This window comes from Neolamprologus brichardi, chromosome 23 (assembly GCF_056152115.1).
Source record: "Neolamprologus brichardi isolate AB-2024 chromosome 23, ASM5615211v1, whole genome shotgun sequence".
Taxonomy (NCBI): domain Eukaryota; kingdom Metazoa; phylum Chordata; class Actinopteri; order Cichliformes; family Cichlidae; genus Neolamprologus; species Neolamprologus brichardi.
This window is the reverse complement of record NC_142125.1, coordinates 17,533,409-17,559,161: the sequence shown is the minus strand read 5'-3', so window position 1 is coordinate 17,559,161 and position 25,753 is coordinate 17,533,409. Positions and strand designations below refer to the sequence as shown.

At 40.9% G+C, this 25,753-nt stretch overlaps 2 protein-coding genes across 8 annotated transcripts; both read left to right on the top strand.

The window, feature by feature from the left end:
• Positions 1–1,174: 1,174 nt before the first annotated feature.
• LOC148096038 (uncharacterized) lies at positions 1,175–2,920 on the top strand. Of its 5 annotated transcripts, none has more exons than XM_087836154.1 (3): positions 1,175–1,380; positions 1,888–1,960; positions 2,047–2,920. In XM_087836154.1, the coding sequence occupies exon 3, from the start codon at positions 2,055–2,057 to the stop codon at positions 2,514–2,516; it is 462 nt and encodes a 153-aa protein (XP_087692280.1). In that variant the 5' UTR covers positions 1,175–1,380; positions 1,888–1,960; positions 2,047–2,054; the 3' UTR covers positions 2,517–2,920. The 5 variants fall into 5 exon arrangements, with proteins under 5 accessions (XP_087692280.1, XP_087692281.1, XP_087692284.1 ...); XM_087836155.1 differs by having other exon boundaries at positions 1,175–1,477; XM_087836158.1 differs by lacking the exon at positions 1,175–1,380 and adding an exon at positions 1,412–1,442.
• A 1,564-nt stretch (positions 2,921–4,484) lies between these two features.
• senp7b (SUMO specific peptidase 7b) lies at positions 4,485–25,148 on the top strand. 3 transcript variants are annotated; one of them, XM_087836052.1, is made up of 23 exons: positions 4,485–4,764; positions 5,185–5,279; positions 5,755–5,869; positions 6,521–6,603; positions 6,687–6,848; positions 7,708–7,799; positions 7,876–8,024; positions 8,259–8,580; positions 8,778–8,893; positions 11,279–11,380; positions 12,839–12,872; positions 13,744–13,962; positions 14,633–14,856; positions 15,095–15,162; positions 15,237–15,353; positions 15,968–16,090; positions 16,190–16,282; positions 18,698–18,774; positions 19,251–19,306; positions 20,437–20,480; positions 20,901–20,969; positions 21,959–22,109; positions 23,868–25,148. In XM_087836052.1, coding segments are annotated over exons 2-23 (2,574 nt in total). In that variant the 5' UTR covers positions 4,485–4,764; positions 5,185–5,277; the 3' UTR covers positions 24,024–25,148. The 3 variants fall into 3 exon arrangements, with proteins under 3 accessions (XP_087692178.1, XP_087692175.1, XP_087692177.1); XM_087836049.1 differs by having other exon boundaries at positions 20,853–20,969; XM_087836051.1 differs by lacking the exon at positions 5,185–5,279 and having other exon boundaries at positions 20,853–20,969.
• Positions 25,149–25,753: the final 605 nt, after the last annotated feature.

Sequence of the window (25,753 nt, the reverse complement as noted above, 5' to 3'; positions counted from 1 at the left end):
ATCCGTACCACACATGTGCGAAAGGCTTCTACTTCCGGTCGAAGCATTTTACGATAGTTACAGGTCAGAGTATCTGTTAAGAATAATAAGTATATCTTAAAATGTTTGCAATGATGAAGCATTTCAGTACAATGTACAAAAATGCTGTGTGTCTGCTCTGAGCTGCCGCATTTGTTTCACACAGTCAGTCTTTTCTGGAGAAATGGAGAATAGAATAGAAAAAAAACCCTTTATTATCCCACGGATGGGAAATTTGGGTGTCACACGGCTCTTATAGCAAGGGGAATATAAAATATAAAAGGAAGACACAACGTGGTCCTATATACATAAGCAACTGAAGTTCGTATATACAGGTAACAATATGTATAGAAAAATTGTACAGAGATATGTATAAAATGTGCAGTGAACAAACAAGCTGATTAGTAAGTTAACCAAAAGGATGTTAAACTGTGTTATAGAGTCTGACAACTGCTGGTAAGAATGACCTGCGGTAGCGCTCCTTCTTACACTGTGAGTGTAAAAGTCTACAGCTGAACGAGCTGCTCAGTGCTCGTATAGTCTCATGCAGGGGGTGGGAGGTGTTGTCCATGATGGATGTTAGCTTAGACAACATCCTCTCCTCCCCAACCTCCTCGATGGACTTCAGCGGACAGTCCAGGACAGGACTGTTTAATGTTATTACGCAGATTTTATATGAGCTGAAACTGTGATGTAGATTGAATTTAGAGCAGGTTTTAGTTGCTTTTTATGTGTATCAGGTATATGTTATCCTGATGCACATATAAGTCTTCATCTTCATGCTTCAGGATTATTTATCTTGAAAAATAACTCAGTGGAAAAAATTCATGATAGATTAGATGAATGGTGTATTTACCTTTGGCTATTACTGAGTGTATAATTGTTTTTTACTGTCTCTGTATCCTGTATATATAATTATTTACAATATATAAATATATATATAATGTTAGTAATAATAGATATTATTTACTAACATTAGTAATAATATATATTATTTACTAACATTTGTATATTAATTATATACTTAATAAATAATTTATAAAGGGGATTCGTAATTTTTTTTTATATGTTTGATATCAATAAAGTTTAAAACATTAAAAAATAAAAGAGCGGGAAGTGGTGGGCGGGCCCAGTTTGGAAAACACGAATGCGCATGTGCAGTGGGTCAACCAGAACAAGCCCAGTAGGAAGAAAACAAAAGTTCGGCCGCCATTTTGGGGCAGGAGAAGCGGTTCTGCTGAAGGCGGAGTGGGACGGCGCTAACACCGTCTCCGAGTGGAAGCTGTGTTTGGAACACGGAGCTAAAGAAGGAGCTGGAGCCGAGAGGAGGAGCGAGATGAGCGGGCCAGAGATGAGTTAAAGGTCTGAATAACCTCCAGTGTGTTACAGAGCGGGACACAGAGGACTACAGTCCGAGCAGAGAGGTCAGAGGGCGGCAGGCTGGCCTCCAGGCAAGCTCGTTAGTGTGGAGTATTACTCCTCTTCCTCACAGACTCCCCCCTCACGCCCCTCTTTCTCCTCCCCCTTTCTCTACTCCTCACCTGAAGCCGCCTCCACCTCTTCAGTGAAGTGTCCCTCTGTCGGCTTCACTTTAACTTTATCCAGTTAGGTACCTCTTTAAGGTGGAATTACTCAGCTTTTCATTTTTGTAAAAGTTGTAGCACCTGTGACTGATTTACGGTGGTTTTTAACTTATTTCCAGTTTCTGTCCCTTAGGATTTTGGTGGTTTAAAGTGGTATTACTGAACTGTCAGTGTAGGGTTATGAAGGGTTGTTGCTGATGATCCTTAGGCATTTTAAGGTGGTATTAGTAGTGTTTTGTTTTACATAACGCTTGCTGGGTTTGAATCATATTCTGTTTCTCCTCAGAGCTGCTCTATCACTTCCGCCTTAAAATCTACGGCCATACAGCCAGAAGAAGACCTGGAGCAGATTCTCAGAGGTGGGTCTGAACAGGGTGACGGTGCATGTGTTCTCTCAGGTGTTCCCCATGACCCCTGACCGGGTCTGATGTGATTCCTTTTGTAGGTGCCCTAATGGTCCGAGGTCGGGATCTGAGCGACTTTGAGCGCGGCGTCATTGTTGGGGCTCGGATGGCGGGAGTTTCAGTCACCAAGGCCGCCCAGCTTACCGGCGTCTCCATAGGAACAGTTACAAAAGTGACAGCGGCATACAAGACGCAGGGGAAATCATCGGTGAGCCGCGTGGGGAACTGCGGGCGGCAGCGCTCATTAGGTGAGCACGACGCACGGGCACTGGTGCAGTTTGTGAAGAAGAACCGCAGCGCCACGCTGGCTCAGGTGACGGAGAGCGTGAACGCTGGGCGGAGCCACAGCGTGTCAGCCAGAACGGTCCGCCGCCAGCTGCACAGGGAGGGCTACTACAAGGAGGTTATGGTGCCCAGAGCCAGCGCCACAGGAAGCCCAGAGGATTGTGGGAATGGTGAAGCAGAGGGACACTCGGATGACTTTGCCACCACCGTCGATCAGACAAGCTGAACCACATCACAGAGCTAAAAACTGACAGACTTATCATGTGACAGGAAGAGGAAGTGTGGCCTCAGCTTTAGCATGTCGAAGAACATGTGAGAAGACCCTAGACAGGAGGTGAGAGTGTTAGTCGCACTCTGCTGATCTGACACAAACAACTTCCAGAATGATCCAGTTCGATCTGGTCTTAGTGCTCCTCCCGAGGACTGAAACACACCTGTTCACCTGCGTACACACACACACTCTAAACATCCAGCTGTGCTGGGGTTAAAGGTCAAACCAAAGAACCACCAGCCTGTGAATCACCCAGTCATGCGAACCATTGATCAATCACAGCGATCAATCCCTCACGCTTGGAGGAAGTTCAGTGAAATGCATCTTTATGTTTCAAAATAAAACTTTATTTAAACAAGTTTTCTCTGTCTGTCAGCCTCATAAAAGGTGGTATTACTCATCAGTTGACCTTAATGAAAGTGACTTTTGTAGCCTGATTGGATGTTAAGGTGGTATTAGATACTTTCACCTTCTTGTCATGGAATTGAAGGCTTAAAAGAAGATCAGCTGTGAAGATGGAGACACTTTTAATCTGTTCTGTTACCAGTGTTGGGAAGGTTACTTTTAAAATGTATTTCATTACAGAATACAGAATACATGCCCCAAAATGTATTCTGTAACGTATTCCGTTACGTTACTCAATGAGAGTAACGTATTCTGAATACTTTGGATTACTTAATATATTATCATGCTGTTTACAACTACGTGAATGTACTATTGCTGGGATTTATTACTGTTACTGAAGGTCCGCGGCTCCGAACCGTAGTAAAGGGACCTCTGGCTAATACGTCGGTTCGTGTCGGGCTCGTAGCCGAAAACTAGCTTTACTTTGTTGTCTGGGTCAACTTTGCTTGCGACAGACAGAGAGAGGCGTTGAAAGGCTGCTCCAACGGAACTTATTGTTTTTGGAGGAAAACACGAACACAGTGTACAGTCGAGTCTTAATAGCTTACTTACAACTGGGCTAGTCAGGCACTCTTCTTGGCTGCAGTGGTTATTATTATATTTACATGCTTCCAGCTCCCGTTTTTGCTCGATGACAGCTCGTACTTTTCCTTTTTCTCCCTCCTCGCTCACAGACACATAACGGGTATGGCAGTCCATTCTCCCTGCAGCACGGACTACACTGCCTATGATGCTACATTCTTTAGAGCTATACCGGTAGCATTCTTCCTATTAGCTTAGCACAACAACACCAAAGGGCGCTCTCTCACCCAGGAAACACGCAGAGAGAGAGCGGCACCCTGTAACCATGGCAACCGTAACGCTGCCGCCTGGAACAACAGAACGTAGCTGTCAAACAAAACCCAAACAGTCCTGACCCGCCAAAATATGAAACAGGGAAGTACCGCTGTGTAATCCATTTATTTCAACAAAGTAACTGTATTCTAAATACCACCTTTTTAAACGGTAACTGTAACGGAATACAGTTACTCATATTTTGTATTTTAAATACGTAACGGCGGTACATGTATTCCGTTACTCCCCAACACTGTCTGTTACTCTGAAGGCTTTTTTAAGCTGACCAAGCTAAAGAGGCCACCTGAGCAGGACTTCAGGAACCATGTGAATCACCTCACCATTTAGAGCAATGTCTCAGCCAATGAAAGAAGAAAACATGTTTGATCACTTTGACCTCTCTTGATTGATTTGTGTTTAGTGTAATTAATTTCTTGTTGAGAAAAAGTAAGAGTTCTTCAAAAATGTACAACATCAAAATACAACTGTTAAAAGAGGAACTATTTATTACGTTTTTAATGTTATAGCAGTTAAAATAGTAAAAACACAATGCAAATATTTACAAACATTAATATTAAGGGACGATATATAACAGAATGAAGTAAAATAATAATAAAATATAAAATAAATATCAATTTATTTTCTGTTTGCATAGTTGTTTTTTATTGAGGGAACAGGAAACCACGTGACGTGATCACGCAGAGTGACGTCGCTACGCTGTGGTTGTTGTTATTTAGCAGTTGTCCTGCTGAGTGTCCAGCCCAAAGAGAAAAAGATGTTTTTGAATTAGTTGGTTAAGCTTAACCGGACGGTGGGACTCCTCCAGCTTCTCCGCCTGCCGCCCCATGAGGCGTCCGGATAATTCAGCAACATTTAACGGCGTAGAGTCCGCCAGCAGCTAGCTTAGCTCACCGGCTAGCCCCGGCTCCTTAGCCGCTTAGCTGGCTCCCCCGGCGGACTTCGGGTTGGTAAATTTATTCAGTTTTTAATTATTTAACGGGTCCACAGTTGTGGTAGCTTTCTGCAGTGAACACCTTACAAATCATTAACTTGTTTTTGAAAATTCGGCGCAAAAATAACCCACCAGCTGTGATAGACGGGGCAAATATATTTATTTCTATAGTTAAAGGAAGATCTGAGGGAAAACTGCCACAAATTCTGGTGATAATATATATAACGGTCATTTTAGCTTTTTATTTAATCCTGTACGTATAAAACATCAAAAGTCCCAGTGTTTGTGAAAACACAGAGTCGTGTTTTGTGGCAGGGAACGATGGTGAGGTTAAAACCCCGAAATTTTCAAATGCACATTGGTCTGCTCAGCATCGATTTTACAGTAGTTTTATGTCGTGTTTACTCGCATATGTTTAAAATTCACTCGCAGGCATAATTTCCGGGATGTTTTTTGATTTGATCTGAACGTTGGTGGTTAGAGTTCCTAGCCCCAGAAGCCCAATATTTGGCCATTCAGAAATGCATGTAAGACCTTTTTTTTTTTTTTTTTTTTTTTAATTTTTTTTAAGCAGCTATATTATTCTGAACAGATTAGTTTTGTCTGATTTGTTTGAGGGCTCAGACTACAGATTAATACACATAATAACTACGCTTCAAATTTCCTGAAATCCTTTGTGCGTGGTGTAGCAGTCCTTACCCATATTTATAGAAAAAGTTAGTTTTTAATTACTGTAGGATTCTTTAAGTTAATTGTTAATTTTTTTTTAAAGATGCAGGACAGTCATGTGACAAAATTGCTTTAAATCTACTGTTATTTATTTTTTATTTATACACTGAGTTTGATGAAATTCTGCATAACTTGTCCAGTTTTTTTTAATGGAATTTGGCATAGCGTCCCCTGTACATCCAATTCTCTGGATACAGCAGCTCTATGAGGCGGCTCCTGTACTTTTGCCTGATTGTTTTTTTTGTATGGTCTGAGGTATTCGTGTCATTGCAGGATGGCATCTTCTTTCAAGATTCCCAAGAAAAAACATCCTCATGGCTCTGACTCCAGTCCCCTAGACATGCAGTCACCTCTGTCCCGCCTCCAGACCTCCACCCCTCAACTAAAGGTGGTATTCGTAAATCTTCCTCGTGTCATCCGTTTGTCCCCGTGAAGTGATATTACATTCCTTTAAGCCTCTGATTAACCGTTTAAGGTGGTATTAATGATCTGACAGGTTAATTGTTTGGGATATTTAAAGATGGTGTCTGTAAACTTTCTCATGTTTAGTTGATTAGTCATATGAAAAGCTAATCTACAGTTTTGAGTACTCTTAAGGTGGTACTGCCTCCAGTGAAACCTTCGATATTTAAGGTGATATAGGTTCTTAAGGTGGAATAATTGAAAATTCTGCTTTTAAGGTGACTGATTGGAAGGAGTTGCCCTTATATAGAGTGTGCAGAGTGCATATCAGGATACTTCCACTCCTTCCACTCAGTCACCTTCCCCGTTGAACAGGAGGCAACTCATGAGACACCACTCCTTTTTTAAGGTGGTACCAGCCCATATTCTTGATGTGTGGTGATGATTTATGTTAAGGCTGTTTTGAGTAAGATTGATTTTACTTATGGTGGTATAAGTTGTTTTTTTTAAAGTGTCCGACCCATTCACTTATTTAAGGAAAGGCTCATTTAAGGTGGTATCTATAAAGTGTTGGACCTTTTTTAAGGTGGTATGTTTGAGTTAATCAAGCGGTTGTGTTTGTTTGTTTTGTGTGCAGTTTTACGGGAATCAGTCTGGCAGAGGTGGAGCTGACAGGATGCATTCTGGGAATCCTGTGGGCGCTTTGTCAGCCAGACAGAGGTGAGTGCAGCACCCTCTGCAGTCTAAATAGTTCATTACACTTGCCATGAAATGTTAAAAGTAACCAGGTCATTTCCTTGCAGGACACCGTGTAAGCAGCTCTTAGGAAACTTCAAAACACAGCAGGTACTCAAGAGCCCCATCGGGGGCGGAGCTTCAGATGCCAATCAAAGAGCAGCAGGCACCTGGCGCTGCCAATCACAAGCAGGGCAAAGAGAAGTGACATCAAGCTGTTTGTCAAACAGGTGAGTTTTTCTTTTTGCACTCAATAATTTAACGAGCTGAAGCTGCACCAACATCCGCTTAAAATCATAGACTTCATACCAAAATCTTTTTTTAAACTAATTTTATTGTTTGTTTTTTGGGGGGTTTTAATACAAGTTCATCTGCATCTCTAATCATAACCTTAATGTTTAGATTTACTAATGTTGACTTATTTGTTTGTACATGTCATTCATTTGAATTGAGAGTTTACAGTTTTTAAAAAATCTTCAGGTATTTAAATTTATAAGCATGATTTATTTTCTACTTAATTTTTTTAAAAAAAGGTAGTATTTTGTCACATTTCAAATATCTTTCATAAATTTAGTTTCACCCACTGTTTTGTTGTGTTAATGACATTTAATGCAGCGGTTTTACAGAGTTTATATTTTAATATATCCTTTGTGGTGCAATATTTTAATAATATTTTTAGGTTTCTACTTAAATATTTCTTATTTATTTATTTACAACCTAATGTGTTTAGGGAGCATTTCTAAAGATTTTTAGTTATTTTTTTTATTAGTTATAATATTACAATAAATATTATTAGAAAATTATTAATCATGTCCTTATTATTAGTTGGAAAGTTACTTTATTTTCTCTAAAATTTTTGTAGATTTGTTTCATGCTACTTACTATTAAATGTTTCAATATTTCTTTACACGTATTGACAGGATTCTGATTTTTTTTTATACTTTAATTCAATGATATTTCATTAGAATTATTTTGTTATTAACTATAATTGTAAAAATTTTCTGATATACTTTTAAGTCTTTCATTAGTGATGCAGGCTGCGAGATAATTTAAATTATTCTCACTGAGTGTCTCTGATTTCTCCACCAGATGGCGTCCTAAGAGAGCGTCTGACCGGCTGCTGCAGCCTGACGTGGCTTTAGAGCACCTGTCTCCACCACAGAAGAAGAAAGAGCTGTCAGGTTAGCTTTTCACAGGTAGAGAGAGGACTGTCTGAGATTTATTGATCAACGTGATTGATTGTCATTTCTTCTGCAGCTTTGGTCAATAAAAGGATCTCAGTGGACTCTGTGGACTCTCTGGCTGAGTTCAGAGGTGACGAGCATCTTGGGAGTTTTAGTTCTTCTACACTGGGAGACAAAAGGTGGAGGAGAGTTGAGTCTAATGGAGACACTTCTGAGGAGAAGGTAAAGGTCAAAGGTTGCTGCACTTTCACAGTGAAAGTCACAAAAAGTAAAGTCATGAAACTTAAGTGAGGGGAGTTGCAATATTTTCGCAATAAAATTGTTTAGGATTAAACAGGTACACCTGAGATGCAGGAAAAAGTTGCAGAGAATAAAAAAGGTTTTATTGTGAATGTTTTGTAAACTTTAAATTTCCTGTTACAAACTGGATCTTCACCTTCGGTCTGATTGTTTCAGAGCGACACAGGAACTCCTCCCGAATCTCCTTTGAAACAACAGATAAAGAACTCTTCTATCTCCAGATTGAATCAAACGTCACCCTCAGGCCTACAAAGGCCTGAGGGTGACGATAAGACCATGGAGATGGTCTTATCGTCGTCGTCGACGCCAGTAAGGAGGGTGCGACTTGCCTTCACCAGCAACCTGAAGGTCAATGACAGGGAGAAGGAGAGAGAGAGGTGGAGGCAGTTCAAAGAGAAGACTAAGAACAACAGGTCAGCTGTCCTCCACCCCCGACTGAGGACACCCAAACCGAAGCTGAGCCAACCAACTGAGCCGAGTGAGTTTGACTTCCACAATTATGTGATGGAGTCTATGTGCTCCATGTTTAGTGAGTGAAATTCTAGGATGTAAATTGGCATTAATTGGAAAATCATGTTTAATTTTCAGCCCCACAGCTTGATGCTCATGAGGGAAAAGTGACAATGGTGACATGATTTGAAGGTTCTGATATCGCTTGTTTGTTTCTTCCTTTAGTCGTGCTGTCCAGTGAGGAGGAGGAGGAGGACTGTGAGGGAGACGAAGCAAAGAGGACATCACATAGCAGCAACCAGGTCGATGAATCTCGTCAGGGAAACTCTGAGAAGGTGCAGGTAGGTAAATAGAACAGAAACAGAGTTTCTTCTTTGGAAACTCAGGTTTGATGCTTTCTTGCAGAACTAATAAAGTAACTTTGTTTTATAACATGTTCGACAACAGCGGCTTCAAAATCACTTGGGCATCTTTAATAGTTATTCATGGTGTTTCTCAGGGCTCTGTTTTTGGTCCTCTGCATTTATTTTATAGCTCAAGGATGATTCAGTCTTTTTTGTCCAGTCTTGGTTTGATTTTCTTTATTTTGTTTTCTTGTCATTTAGCCCAGGTTTAGAGTTTTAGCCCATGTTTAAGGCGTGGACTTTCAGGACAGAATAAAATGTTCTATCTATAAATCTCAGAGCACATTGTTGTTTTAAGGTGTACAAATGCTGGTAAAGGCTGTTAAAATATGACATAAGTGTTGTCTTGTAAGAATACAGGGCACTGAGGAACAAAGTGATTACCTCTGACTCTTAATATCTGCGATAATTAAATGTCTGTAAGTGAGAAATAAAGGCCGAAGGCTTCATGATAACCTCACCCAGAAGTCAGCCGGGTTGTTCCTCAGATAATCCGAAAAAAGCACAGGGGGGATCTCGCTGGCGGGACAAGCGGCGGTGGCGGCTGCTGCTGCTGCTTTATGAGAGTCACGTTTAAGAACAGCAGGCTTTCATTTCCACCTGCAGCTGCTCAGAAACAGGACGCTGCTTTATGTGGTGCACTCGTGTGACCCACAAATCCGGCATTTTAAAACCATCACTTCATCCACAACAAGCAGACGTTTCAAACTGCCTTTCCAAACAATGTGGTTCTGTTTATTAAGTTTAACAGCAGATGATTAAACCAGGATCCACTTTAACCAAAGAGCAGAGTCTGGGCTCTGCACGGGTCCTTAGAGGTGATGTTTATTAAACTCATGAAATTCAAAGGTATTAAAAGGATTTGGAGTGTGCAGCCAGTGCAGATGTGTTTGCATGCAGTCCACCAGAAACCCAGCACAGTGTTGTGACGTGATGATGGTGTTGGTAGAATGCTGATTGGCTGAAAAGTGGGCTTGGACAGGAAAGAGAACAACAGCAGGAGTCAACAGGCAAAGGAACCAAAAACAGCCCAACGAGACAGAAGGCTACTGCAAGTGACCATTTTCATTGTTTTATCATTAGTGTGATTTGTTTTTGTTACTAAAAGTGTATTAGACTAGTCAGTTACAGAGTGTTGGAAAGTCCTGCAAGGCTCAGCCAAGAACAGTCACAGTTACACTGGCAACAAACCATCAGGTTTAGTAAAATCCAACATGGCCACCTTTAGGCTCATGAGCAAATAGAAACATTGTAAAGCGTAATGTATGAAAAATTAAAACCAAAATAGGAAGATCCACAGTGAAAATTAAACTAGCAGAATCTGCAGTCCCTCCGTGGTTAGATGGACTCCATCATCTTGGACTTCATCCATGTCTCTTTTTCTTTGTCTCCTTTGACTTTGTCTTTGTCTTACTTAAGACATCTTTTTTTCAGTCTCCTTTTTTTTCTCTCCTTTGTCCTGTAATCATCTTCTTCATCTTGTCTGTCGTCTTCTTCACTATTATCTTTTTTTATTGTTTTCTTTGCAGTTGTCTTCATTGGCTTTTTTGTCTTCTCCTCTGTGGTCTTAAATCCAACCAGACCCTAGTCGATGAGCTGCTAAAGTGAGGACTACCCACTGCACTCTGCACAGTCAGCAGATTATATTTAATTTGCAACAAGAATTCGATGAATAAAACGTTTCCAGGAGACTCTTATGAATGACCAAAGATTACCGGTCCAGATCATCTTCCTCTGTCGACCGCTGCCTTTAGGGAGGCACCACATGTGATAATGCGAGTGTTTGATTTGGCAAAGATTTAATAATCTGTGGGAAAAACCAGAAACTTCACAATAATGACTCCGTGTGTAAATAATCAGATGATGAAGTGTAGAATGGTGAATTCCCCTGATTTAAACTGTTCCTGATGCTGCAGATTAATAATCTCTGTGAGAATCAATACCTGTGTGATAATCAGTGCCATCTGCTGCGGTCTCTCCTGTTAAGATGACCCAGTTTAGCTGCGGGGCGTCCACGAGCTCTCGGTCGCATGTTTGAGGCCGCGGTGAGTCACCTCGTTTGTTTGTGGCTCTGCCGGCCTGTAAATGCTCCTCTAAGCAGATCCAGATTGGACCTGAGTGTTTGTTGTTGTGTTTACAGACAGAACCTGATCCCAGCTGAGAGTCCACCATCTGCTGCACAAACAGTCGCTCGCCCGAGCGTCTGCGGCGCTTTTATTGTTTGCATTATTGTATTTTTACTGCTCTGTGTGTTAGTGGCTTTTTTCCACTCGCACACATTGTACCTGTGGGCTCACTCTGTCCCTCTGCGCTGTCTGACAGGCTCCCAAACCAGTTCCTGTGACGCCACCGTCCTTCTTGCAGCTGGAGTTCGCCTCTCTTCACGCCGGCCTCACGGCTGCAGATGCTAACGGGCCGATTATGGTGAGACAGTTTGTCACAGCTTCACATAAACCTGTAAACCATAAACACGGAGACGCTCAGTGTGACGGGACACAGGAGCATCAGTGCTCTGTTATTTGTGATCTATGAGGTGTGGCAGCTTTACTGAGTCACTATCGTGGGGTCTCTCCTGCCCACAGACAGGAGTGTCACTAACAGCATGTTTACAGCTCCTCTTTCCCCTCACACGTTTATTTATGCTGATATACATTTTTTTTCTACTCTTAGACCCTCTGCTGTTTTCTGACTGTCTCCAAGAACTGCAGGTGTTTTTGTTGGTGGAACAATGAAAATTTCAGATGTTAATTAAAATTAAAGTAAAATATGTGACTTTAGTCACATGATTGTAAATTTACAACTTTTTTCATTGTAAAAATTTCAAAATGTCGTTATTTGCATTTTTGTCATAAATTTGCAACTTTTATCTAAGAATGTCCAAGTGTTTTCCATCAAATTTACCTGTTTTTTTTTAAAAACATAAATTATGACTAAAATCTCAGAGAAGACCTTTGTTATGTGAATGTACACAATAAAATATTCATTTTTTTAAAAAAAATTATATATTTAAATTAACAGCTAAACTTTAGGTGTTTTTACTGTGACCCCGTCTCCCAGCTCCAGATGTGCTGAACCCTTTAACATACTGTAATGTTTTGCTGCTGTGAAAATGGGACGTTTTTATATCGAAGGGTCTAAATGAAGGCACATAATGTTACAATAATGAAACACATTTATTGACTCTTTAAAATCGATACCTCACTGATCTACATTCACGTTTTTAATCTAAAAATAATCTAATAATAATAATCCCAGTACCTTAAACTGGTCACACTGGGGGCAGCATCACGTGCCCAGCAGGAGCGCTCAGTCATATGATCACATGATCTTTCTCCACAGGCAGTCGTGGTTTTCCCTTGTTTAACCTGTTTGCTGAGGCCAAGCAGTGGCTGTGGGATGTTCCAGTGTTTGTGTCCAGCTTCTGTGTTTTTGGATTTAAACAAAAGTTTAACCTTGTTCTTCTTTTTTTCCACATGCTAGTCCAACTTTCTGCTGCTTGCTCTGCACTTTTAATAATCCCACATCTTTTCCAGCATCTTTTATTTTCTTTAGTGTGTGAGGGTGGGATACAAATGCTGAAGCAAAGGTAAAACAAGAGCCAGAGCTCAGATGAGAAATTGCCGAACTCTGAGTTTATGAAGCGGCTTTGTTTGTTTCCTGCAAGGTTGTAAACATTTCAACCTGTAATGAGTGATTAAAGGTTCAGTTAGAGCGCTGTTAAAAAGCAGGAGGGGGCAGAGGAGGAGGTCAGGGGGTCAGTGGAGGGTCTGCTCCTGAATGTCGTCTGTTCAACTCAAGTTAAATAAACTTTTTAAATAAACTTTTAAAGTCATAAGCAGCATTTCTTTGTTGTCTAACAGTTTGATCTCTTTCTCTGTTTAGATCACTGAAAGCGGGATCATGATCCCCATGAAAGGTAACTTATCCACCCTCTGGTTCATGTTCTCCACCCACTGATTAGACAGAAACATTAACACTGACACATGCAGTCAGTCAGACTCTTTAATAGTTGTCCAAGTGTAATTTTAGACTTAAACTCCCCATTTACTGTTTAAAATAAATAAATAAATAAGTGTGTGTGTGTGTGTGTGTGTGTGTAATGACACGTAATGATTAGAAACTGACAATTCTGATTTACAAAGTGCAACGTTTATGATTTCAATCTTACTAAAAGGCCATATTTCATAGTTCAAAAGTCATGTTTTGGAGATAGATGTCTCGTGAAGGGTCGCAGCTATGGTTTTTTAAAAGTGGACATGCTGGATGGAGGCAGGTGAGCCGCTGTGGTGACCTCTAAAGGAAGAAGCTGGAAGAAGCGTTCAGGTGTCTGTGAGGAAAGATGGATGTAGCTTCTCAAACCCTGAACGTCTGTTTTTGTAGAAGACTTCTCACTGAGAGCTCAGTAAACACTTAGCTGATGGGTTTGTGGTCTCGGTCTGTGTTTTAAAGCCTTCTTCAATAAAACAGGATGTTCATGTTGGAAATGATGGATTCATTAGTCTTAAAGGATTTAAGGGGGAGCTACCTGTGATTGACAAGTTGCTGTCTCACCTGATTTGTTAAACATGGAGACTGCATCAGTAAAAACACTCCTTTTACTGCCATCTTTTCAACACTTCATTCTTGGAGGTCTCACTGCTCCACAGATGTTATGACCTCGTTTTCCATCGGACAGATGTTAGGTGATCAGGTGTAATTATGGGTTTAAAGTCACAGTTTATTAGATGAAGATGAATTTAAAAAGTCAGAATTAGGAGACAAATTAATTCATTTTTTTTTCCTCTCAGGGGTGGAGGAGTGTCAGGTCAGCGTGGTGGCGTCTCAGGTTCGGGGTTACGGACTGTGGGACGGGGGCGTGGCCCGCGGTGGAACTCTGCTGGCTGGTTGGGAAGGCCCTGCCCCCTCGCTGCTCTTCCTGTGGGTGACGGATGCTCAGGCCAACCTGCTGCAGAAGGAGCTGTCCTCCATCCAGACCTCCTCTTCCTCCTCCTCGTCTTGCTGCTCGGGTAAGGCGAGGGTTAAAGCTCCGGTTGATGTTTGCTCTGCTCAGTTTCCATCACCGCACAGTTTCCACTCAGCTGCTTCCCAGTTTAACTTGCAGCGACCGCTCACTCTGCATCACCAAACCAGCCTGACCTCCTCCCAGGGAAACCTGCAGAGTCTGAGGTGGTGTTCAGAGGATAAGGATAACCGGGCTGGAGTCGGTTTATTACATTCAATTATAAAACTGTTACAGAGTCAAGCTGTTTTCCCCATGCAGTGATCCATCAGCCTCACACAGGATCTCTGCACACAGCCCAAAATCAAAGCTTCACTCTGAGGCTTCACGGAAAATTTACTTCTGCAGCCGTGCAGCGCTGGGCCGGGCCCCTGCCGGCCAATCAGAGGGCTCCATACCCAGCCATCGGCCAATCGTGGCAAGCCGGAGGCACAGTGTACCGATTCCAGCTGTGAGGTCATCTGTACGGGGCCAGAGAGACCTGCGGGTGGAAACAGAGAGAGAGCTGCTGCTGGTGTTTACTGGGAGAATAGAAGAGCTCTCACTGGTTCAACTGGGCTCACAGTGCTCAATGACATCACAGCGCTGGGCTGACTGGGCTGATCCTGGACCAGTCTGTTTATAACTGGTTTTAATGTACTCATGTTGGATAAGCTGGCATCTCCTACTCTCTGCAGGTCCTCCATGCTGCTTCATCCTCCTGCTATTGAAGGAGCAGCTGCAGGAGCTCCAGGCCGCCCTGCTGGCCTCCATCCTCGACATGGAGGAGTACAAAGTCGCCACCCCCTCCTCCACTGAAGGCCCGGCCTCTCCTCTGGACTGGGCCAACGGGCTGCTGCTCCTCCATAGCTGTCCTCCTCCTGTGGACCAGCACCTCCTCAGACTGCTGGGACACTCGACGGTAAGAGATGACTCGTCCTCTCCCTTCACCTCCTCTGAGCTCCTCTGCTCTTGCCGTGGCGCTGAATGCCATCAGGACGGACTATGAGACTAAAAGTTATGGTTGAAAACAGATCATTAAATAAAGAGACACAGATTGTAACCTGATACACAAACTAATCAATCTGTCACAAAACATTACTATTAAAGGTCAAAAGTCACAATTAGGTTTAAAGTCACAGATGTGTGTTTCCTGACAGAGGTCGAATCAACTGAGCAGAGGTCAGAGAAACAAGTCCAGCCTAAACTCTGCTGGTCTTCCCACCAGGTAAAACCAGTATAACCAGTATAACCAGGACAAACGGTACATATATGGGCTTTAACCCTGAGTTTGGTCTCCAGGCTGATCCAGTACCCCATGGCCCCCTGCAAAGGCCGCATCACCGTGACCAAGGAGGACCTGGCCTGTCTGGATGCTGGCGAGTTCCTCAATGATGTCATCATCGACTTCTACCTCAAGTCAGTTTGTCTACTTGTCCTTGCTTCCTTTGCTTTTTGCTTTCTTTACATTCCTCCCCTCTTCCCTGCCCCCTAACCTCTTGCTTCTTCTTTCTTTTCCCTCACGCTTTCCTTCCTTTCTACCTTCTCTGCATTCTTCCTTCTTTCTTTCATTTCTTCACTTCCTTTTCTCCTTGATCCCTCCTTCATTTCTTCCATCCCTCCGTCGTCCTTCTTTGTTACTTCCTTACTTTCCTCTTTACTTCCTTCCCCAATTTCTTTTTCCTATCTTCTTCCCCTCCTTTCACTTCTTTTCTTCTGTTTTTCCTTCCTTCTTCCGTCATTCCTTACCTCTTTCCCAGATTCCTTCATCCACTCGTCCTCATCCCCTTTTTTATTCTTCCTTTCTTCTGCCTTCATTTCTACTTTACTTTCCTTCTTCCCTCTATACCTCCCTCTCTCATTACTTCCTTCCCTCCTTCCTTCTTTTTTCCCTATTCCTTCACTGTTTTCTCCCTCCAACCCTGATTCCTTCTCCCATCCTTCCCCCGCCCACCTCCCTCAGAGGTTTCAGAGGTTGTAGTAGCTGCTGGTCACCTGCAGGGGTCCCCCTCCCCTCCTTCTGTGTGCTGCAGGTATCTCCTCCTGGAGGGCGTTGGCGGCTCGGTGGCTGAGAGGAGTCACATCTTCAGCAGCTTCTTTTACAAGCAGCTGAGCAGACGGCGAGCGGCCGGCGAGGGCACCGCCCCCTATGTCCCGTAAGAGCAAGCGTGTGCATCTCTTTTATTTAAAAAAAAAAAAAAAAAAGTGTGCGAGGTTTCAGATGTTTGAGTGTCTCTATGCTCATGTGTCTTCAGTGACCGTCACACGCGGCACCAGCGGGTGAAGACGTGGACTCGCCACGTGGACATTTTCACCAAAGACTTCCTGTTCGTGCCTGTCAATCAAGAGTAAGTCCCTCTCCTCCTCCACCTTCACAGTGGCGCTGTGGTCAGCTGGAATAAAACCTCCTGGAGCTGCCCGCACTGACCTCAGTTCCTCGCCCCACATTCAGAGACGCCACTTTTCAATAAAAGCTGCACTCGAGCACCTCATCAGCGCGCGTACCTGCCAACTGGCCGCACGTGATGGCTTTACCAGAGACGCTTCTTCCACTGTCGCTCCACTCTGACCCTAGCCCCCCCCCCTCAGGGTCCTCATTAACATCCAGACCTGCTCAGGACATCTTAAACCTCAGGCTGCTTTTACGTTTTACGGCATCTTTGCACCATTCCTTCGTGTTTTTAACGAGGCCAGGCGACATTTTACCTCCACACTGAGAATATTTTCAGAGGCACAGTGTTAATGTGGCACCTTCATACGTTCATACAGCAGATATCCACATAAAATACTCAGGCCTGAAAAACACATTAAACTCAGTTTTTCTTTAAAAAAAAAAAAAAGGGAAAAAAAAGTGCAACCAAATCAGTTTATTTCCCACTCAGAGTCACAACCACAGAGAAAACCTGGCTTTGTTTTCCTCTGGCCAGCTCTCAGCACCAACGTCACAGTTTCAATAGACCTTGTGCACGAGAAAATGCTAACTTCCTGGTTTGAGACCGGATGTAGGGTTGTACATTTCCGGTAGCTTTACTTTGCGGTCAATTGCTACTGTACTCCAAAATCATGTCCAAAACTCGAAAACGGAAAGATCGCGTTAAGTTACAAAGAGCAGAAGGTGGGAACACTCACCACTATTGTGTCATAAAAAATCTAATGATCAATTTTGGCGTTTAAAGAGTTTAGATCGATCAGTTGTTTACATCACTCAACACAAGCAGAACTGCAGCAGAAGACACATCGTCAACATTCAGAAGCACATCTCTGTATAGTGACTGGTCTTATGATTTAAACAGGCAAATGTTCAGCATTCAAACTACAGGTGAAGAATAGTCAAACCAGATGTTTCCCCGTTATGTCAATATCAGCTAGTCAAGTACACACCTACACAGCATGTTAACAAACCGTGAAAAAAAGCCACACAAAAAATGAATGATTGCTGGTAACGGTTTCTGTACATTAGTATTTACGAAGGGTATGTTGTGACTTACCTTCAAAATGACAGTGGTCCCTCGCTAATAACGCGGTTCACCTTTCACCTCGCTGTTTCGCAGATTTTTTATTGCAAATTTGCATGCTTTTTTAACATCACATTGTGTCCTGCATCCTGATTGCTGCAGACGATCTCCTCCGTGACGTCTCTCCTGTACAGTACAGAGTCACACTGCTAGCATGTACTGTATGTCCACGAAAACGTTTTGCACCGTCAAAAAATAAAATTGGCTAATTGATTTCACCTATCGCTGGTTATTTTTAGAACATAACACCCGCGATAAACGAGGGACAGCTGAGAAATATAACATTTGAATCCCTTTTCTCTTTTGCTCTGAGGCGCGGGGGGAAAAATATCGACAAGTCGATGAACATAATTTACAGATATATTGGGTAAATGCCCGAGACATCTATAGAAATGTAAATCGCCGCTTGATTCATTCATTTGCTTAACTTGTTTTGGACCATAAACAAGGCGCGAATAGGACACCGGAAACAAAACTCCCCACAGGAGTTTCTGCACCGGAAGTAGAATATGCTAACGTGCACATAGTCTATAATGTCCCATTATTAATCATTATAAAATGGAGACTAACATTTTTTTTTTTAATTATTATTACTGTTGAATAAAACGTCTGCTGATTTTGAGGAGGTTCGGTGGGACTATCTCCATTTTTTTTTCCACGTTATTTCATTATTTTTAAAAATATTTTTATGTATTTTTTTTTGTTTTAAAGTATTCTTACTATTCTTTCTGTTGTTTTGTTTATTTAATTCTAAAAAATTTTAGGCTTTTTTTGTTTTTGTTTCAATTTTTATGTGACATTTCACAACTTTAGGCCATTTTTCTTTTGGTTTTGTGCCATTTTTATGCTTTTTTTTTTTTCTTTCTTCTGGGACATTAATTTTTTAACACATGTATTTATTTGGTAGCCACTACTTTTTAAATTTTTAATTCAATTTTAATTCAATTTTTTTTTTTTTTTACTGGTATTTTATAAAACTTTTTAGTGCAAAATGTCCATTTTTCTTTTCTTTGACCTTTTTATTTATTTTGTATAGTTTTGTTTTCTTAAACATTCTTTTTTTTTTTTCTCTGTACAAGCTCAGTTGTACCACATTTTTCCAGTCTTGTCTTTTTTCCCTTTTTTTTTTTTTTTTCTTTTTTCTTTTTAAATATTTAAACCCTGAGTGTGTGTGGGTGTTTTTAGCTTTGGTTTTGGGTTGTTCTGCCCGTCTCTCCTCAGCTGTATGTTGTGGTTTTGTGTTGGCAGAGCTCACTGGTACCTGGTGGTGGTGTGTTTCCCAGGTCTGGAGGAGGCTCGGTACGAGGAGTTTCAGAGGCGAGCAGGTGAGCTGACCTGGTTTTTGTCTCGGTGGCTGAATGAAAGCTGTGGCTTCGGTCACGTTCAGCAGAGCGTCTCTAATGGGCACCAGACATACTGGTGTTTACGTCCCTCTGGGAGGCAGAATTTTAGGGTATTTGGGGCACGATGTTCGCCAGCGCTGATTAAAACACCATGCTCGAAGTTGACACCCAAAATTAAAGGATTAAATGTTCCAGACTTAAATATGTTCTCCACTAAAGACCCATTTAGACATTTCTGAATCTTTATGGTCTATAAATCAGCTCGTAGTAAACTGGAGGTCACATCTGGTTCATCATCTGTGCTCATTTCTCCCCTTCTTTTTTTTTTTTTAAACAATCTTTCCATTTCATTCATTGATCTTCGGTTTTTTTTCTTTGGTGTTCTATGTTTAACCTCACATGTAGTTTTATTTAGAGCTGCTCGTGAAGACGCGAACGTGTTTTTGTTGTTGTTGCAGGGAAATCCGGAGCTGTGGGAAAGCCAAACTCTAGTCTTGTGTCGCAGCAGCCACCAGTAAGTTCATACACTGTCATTGCTTTCATTGTGGTGTAAATATCCACTTGTGTCACGACCACAGAAAGCCGGTGACATTCAGGTTGTGACATGGGTGGGTCTAAAATGTTTCTCAACTTTGAGGTGAGCAACTGAAGCTGGAATGATGAGAGTGAAAGGATACCCTTGACTCACATGTAAATGCATCACACGGTTACCTAGGCTACCAGAGCCTGAAATGTCCACTGGCAACCTGCCGTCAGCAATAAATAACCATTTTTTCAGTATTACCTACTCAGCCAGGATTGTAAATGTTCTGAGCTGATCTGAGAAAGTGACATCAACAGACTCCATGTCACTGATTGGCTAATCAATGGTGTCACTCGATGAGTCGTGAGGGTCTTTTAATAAAAAAAAATGCCATTTTTGAAACCTGCCAATGGGGAAACTTACTGAAAAAAAAACAACCAACATATACTGTTACTGTAAGTACAGGACTAATTTCATAGGCACTTTATTTATGGCCATTACACTTTAATTATAATCCACATATACTGTAAGTACAGTGTAAACATACTGTAATTATAGATCAGCTCCACTGATTACACAGACTGATGAGCAGTAACTTTATTGTAATTAAACTTGAACTTGACTACCCTTTAATTACCGTTTAAATATACTTTTTCACTTTAGGTGTGAAGTTGATTGTAGTAAACTGTAATTACATGTGAAAGTTACCACTGGTTTCACAGTAATTAAGCAGTACCTGGTATTTAAAGTGTAAGTACAGACTGTAAATCTATCAAACTGCAGCAAGTGTCCTCAGTCTGAGGAGGGTTTCCCCCTCGTTTCGTACAGCTGTGACGACACTATTTATTTATATTTATGTAAAACTGATCCTCTGAGCTTTCATGCTGCACATTCATTGGTTCACACAGTTTATTTGGCTCAATGATCAGTTCAGTGTTGAATCTTCCAGTGAGATCTGTTTGGGAAAACATGGGCTGACCTTTGTGTTGAATGTGAAATGTGATGGTTAGTTGATGCTGCTGAAGAGGAGGAGATGCAGCGTTCTTTACAATCACTGAGATGTTTTTCTCCGTTATTGTTTTAAAATCCTGGGTTTGAGTAACTGTGTTGTGTGTTTGCAGGAGTCCAGTGAGCAGGGCTGGAAGAAGGACAGAGTCTTAAAGAGGTCAGAGTTCACCCACATGAGATTTTACATCGAAATTAATCAGAAATGATCAGATTTTATTCTATTTTTTTTTATTTTTTTTATTTAACTTGTCACTTTTTCTGCACATATGACAGATTTTATCAAGTTTATACATCATTTAGTTTCAATCACGAAGGTTTCTGTTCCTTATTTTACCAGACACATTTCAATGATGTTTCTTTTCATGTTTTTCTTCTTCATTTTTCTTCAGTTTATTTGCTTTTTCTTATTACTTTTGTGACATTTCATGCAGTTTTCCATTTTTTCCCCAGTTTTTATTCCTTTTTTGTTCAGTTTTTTTAATATTTGTGGACCGTTTTATTTCTTTTTTTTTTTTTCTGTTATTTGCAGTTTGTCCAGTTTCCTTCCATGGTTGTGTAACACTGTCATCGTTTGCAGGCCGTGCCTCCTGGTCATGGACTCACTGAAACTGTCGTACCACGACAACGTCTGCAGACTCATCAGAGAGTGAGTTCCACCTCAGCACGCACAGAGGACAGAAAACAAACCAAACCCACATTTATCAGTGATGTTATATTAGTTTTTAATGAAATATTTAATATTAATATAGTTAACACAATTAAAATATTTTTAAAGCAATTTCTAAAATAATTGTATAATTTGTTTTATTTACAATGTAACAAATTGTTGAAAATATTTAGGATCCCATAAAAATATGAAAAAAATTATATACTGTATTTTCCACACTATAACGCGCACTTAAAATCCTTTAATTTTCTCAAAAATCAACAGTGTGCCTTGTGTATGAATTCTGGTTGTGCTTACTGACCTCGAACTGATTTTATGTGGAACACGGCGCTCAAAAATCTATCAAAAAATGTTTTAGTACGACTTTGGTAAGCTATGAAGCCGCACCGCTTGATGGATTGTTGGAGCATTACAGCTACCATAGTCAGGAGCCTCGCAGAGTAATCTGGGTCCAAAACTTCAGTCAGGAGAACAACTGAGATAATCCATCCACAATATGAGGTTAGTCATTAATATACTGCAACAACATGGGAATAGAGCAGCGAGAGAATTCAACATTAATACATCAATGGTACGGAAGTGGAGGAAGCAAGAAGAATAAGTTGAGTAAAGTTTGACTTATTTGACTGTTTTACGGTAATATTATTAAATGTAATATTATATAAAGAATTAAATAAAAGTACAAAAAATAAATAAAGAAATAATGAAAGAAATGCTTAATACATGCACCAAAAATTAATTAAAAGGTATTATGATGTCAACACAATCACCTAAGTCAATGTCAATTGCAAATTAATAAAGTGAGGGAATATTATTGATCAACTGATCACATTCAGACTTAGTTTCACTGAGTAAAGATTTTTGGGTTTTATGTTAGCGTCACAGTTGCTTTCACGTCCCTGTGGTATTTGAACATATTTAACTGTGACCCACCGAGCTGCAGGGTTAAAGGTCCTCGCTCTGTTCAGCTACCTGCAGGTGGAGTGGGAGGTCCGCAGGAAGTCGCCTCGTCTGTTCACGTCCGACACCATGAAGAGCTTCAACTGCAGAGTCCCTCAGCAGGACAACAGCAGCGACTGTGGACTCTACCTGCTGCAGTATGTCGAGAGCTTCCTACAGGTGAACACACACACACACACACACACACACACACACACACACACACACACACACACACAGGTAATTTTAACAAAATATTAACAAAAGATATAGAGAACAAAAGAGTAATAAACTGTGTGAAGAATGTCAAGAATGTATTTAATTATCTAGAAAACAATAAATTGTAATTATAAAAATGTAAAACAAAGTCTCCAAATAATTATTTTTTTTTTTTAAAAATAAATTGTATCAGAATAATATTTACCAAACAGTAAAAATTCTATTGAAATATGTGAAAAATAAGAACATAAATGTGTAAAATCACAGAATGCTGATAAAGAAAATATTAATTAAATTCATTTTATTTGTTATCTTTTTTGGGGGTAAATGTGTTGAATCGTATTTCAAGTGCGTTTTTCTGACGTTATGACTAAAAATAATATTTGAATTAGGCCTGCACAATAAATCGAAAATTTATTGTCATCGCGATATCAGCCTGCGCGATGGGCCCATCGCAAAAGACGACGTAAACTGCGATAATTGGGTACCTTAAAATGTTTACACGTGCTTTAAAGAATTTACCAATCAAAGAAACCCCTTTACACATTTGACCAGTCGAATAGAGCCCTTCACGGCATTAACCAATCAAATGGATTAGAGGCCTGGGAAGCGAACAACGCTGCAGCAACGAGTCAGTTGTAAAGGCTGAGAGCGAGACGCATGACGAGAACGGTACTATGAACTCGTGCCTAAAAGAAAAAAATAGTACCTCGCTTATTTGGAGGTACTTTGGATTTGATAAAGGCGAAGTTCTACAAACACAGGCACTCTGCAAAACTTGCCGAACACTAGTTGTGTTTCCTCACCTGTCCACCATCATCTTCAATACAACCACAGACAACTGTTTGAATAGTTCCAGAAAGACAGGGCCAGCCAAACAAAGGTTACTAATGTTAAGACAAAGAGCACAGCAGTCCAACAGCCGTCTCTGTATCCAAGTTTTTCAAGTGGAACTCCTTATGAGAAAACGTCGAAGCGGTACAAAGAAATAACAGAGGCCATTACACATTTTGTGACAAAGACATGATGCCTATAAATACAGTTAGCAGAGAGGGCTTCACCAGTCTGATACATAAAGTGGACCGGAGATACCACATCCCCTCACGAAACTACTTTTCCCATGTTGCCATTCCACAAATGTACGAAACATGCCGCAAGACCGTCATGTTTAAACTGAGCCAAGCTGAAAACTACGCAAGCACTACAGTAAAGTTTCCTCTCCAGTTTTGACTTACATCATAACTACTTGGTGAGTGGTAAAATGATGAACAGCTGCACTGAAATAATTTGCAGTATAATTTAAATTATGTTTATTTAAAACGAATTCTAGAGACCGCGAAGGATGTCTTTCAGAATTCAAGCCTCAGAAATTTTTTTATGGGGGCATTGTTTCAATGTTAAAGTGCACTTTGTTGTTACACTGCTAATACAGCAGCTTTCATTAAATAAAACTGTTGCAGTAAAACAGAAATTATGTATTCGGGGGTTTTTTTGCTATTTATTTTATCGCAAGTCATATCGTTATCGCAGTATTGATCACAGTTATCGCACATCGCAGGTTTTCCTAATATCGTGCAGCCCTAATTTGAATTCTTATAAACTTACAGAAACGTGCTTTTTTTTTTTTTTTGCGTCGCTCTGTTATTGTCTTCATGGTGCGCTTTATCTGATGTCCTGATGGTCTGAGGCTTAATCGAGCTCTCTGATTGGCTCCTCCAGAACCCTGTGGTGCACTTTGACATCCCGCTGCGGTTGGAGAGCTGGTTTCCGCGGCAGCGAGCGCGACAGAAGCGCGATGAGATCCGGAGTCTAATCATGAGTTTGCACCAGAGTCAGCTGAAGGAGGAGGAGCCAAAACCGTCGCCGAGCCGCTAACTCGCCACCGCCGCTGCTGCTGCTTTATTGACTGCTTCCTGTTTCACTCAGTCAAACTATGTCTGTGAATGTACATAAATTTATACTGACACTTCCTGGTTTTTAAAATAAAAGTATTTATTTAAATTTTACAATGTGAGGCTCTTATTTTGAAAGCCTGGAGCTGGCGTGCTGCAGAGTGAAGCGTGTAATTGATGAATTCATTGGTAATCAGTTGTGAGTGAAGTGAGGAGAGTGTGTCCTTGGTGTTTGTCTAAGCTGGGGTCAGAGGTCACTGGGTTACTACCAGTGAGTGTCTTGGTGTTTTCTAGCATTCCGACTTCTTTAATTCACTTTTTTAATTTATTTTCCTCTGTTTCTTCATGTTTTAGTCGTCTCCTGTTCGAACATGATGCAATGTTTTTATTTCTGTGTCTGTGTAAAAACATGTTTATGTCTGCTTTTGTGTTCGTTCGATTGTGTGGGCTAGTTGGGTAATCTCTGTGGTTTTAGCCGAGCGCCCCCCCACTGAGAACCAATCGGCTTACCGCTTATTAAGTGGATCAGACAGGAGGGGGCGCTGGCCTCAAGGAGGGCTTATACATTTAAAGACAGGAGCGCCACAGTAGAGGCCAAGATTAGTGGATGAGCATAATGACCGCTAATTACTCACCTCTATGGAGCCCAAAAAAACTTTTTTAACTGAGGTGGGATGCACCATAGAGCCGCCGCATGTCAACGTAACGGCTGTCAGAGAACTGTGAGAGAATAAAGTTTTCTAACCAAAATAAACTTGTTAAAATTTAAAAACACTAAAAACACCTTAGAAATGTCAGCCTGTACTCTCCTGGCCTAAATGTGTTTGTTGTCTGGCCTTGGTCTGACATCAGTTCAGCCCAGTTTGGTCCCTTTTTGGTTCCAGTTGACTCTGGTCAGGGAGCCCCTGAATCCTGAGTCATAGTCCAGCCCAGTGTGGCCCTCTGTTGGTCCCAGGCTTGGATGGACTCTGGTATCTCTTACATCTAGACTTGGTCCAATCATCTTTTGTTCGGGCCTTGGTCCTGGATGTAATGTTCTGTTCTGTCTCTTCTCTGGTTCTGGTCCTGGTTTGACTCTGAACTGATTGACTGACCTTTTTTTTTTTTTTTTTTTTTTTTTTTTTTTTTTTTTTTTTTAGGCCATAGAACCAGCTAATCTTAGCGATGGGAGGTTGAGATTAGACAGATTTATGGCCCCTATGAGACCTTCCAAAATAATCTAAGTGAGCCCTGAAGACGGAAAACTGGAAGTCATAGTTTGAATAAATCCTTCTCCGTTTGTTGTCATTTAACCTGCATGTTTCTTTAGGTTTCTTCATTATGTCTGTAGAAAATATCTATATGATAAAATAGATCATGTAAAGATAATAATACATATAATTTTTGTATATTTCATGTAAATTATGTTAATATGGACATGTGACATGTAATGCAAAATTAAGTGGTTTGATTTTTTTTTTTTTGTCATGTATTGTACTTTTTTTTTTGTTTTGTTTTGTTTTTTGTTATTGACTGCAAAAAATGTTAAAATACAGAAAGATTTTGATTAAAATGGTATTGAAAACGATTGTGAGCTTAATCTTTAACCATGTTAGCACGTTCTGCTGAAATCATAAAAAATACAATGAATGAATCATTTAAACCTTATGGATAATCTGAAAAATGCAAAACCTGGGTTGACTGGGTTATTCATGCTCTCAGGAGATTTTGAGA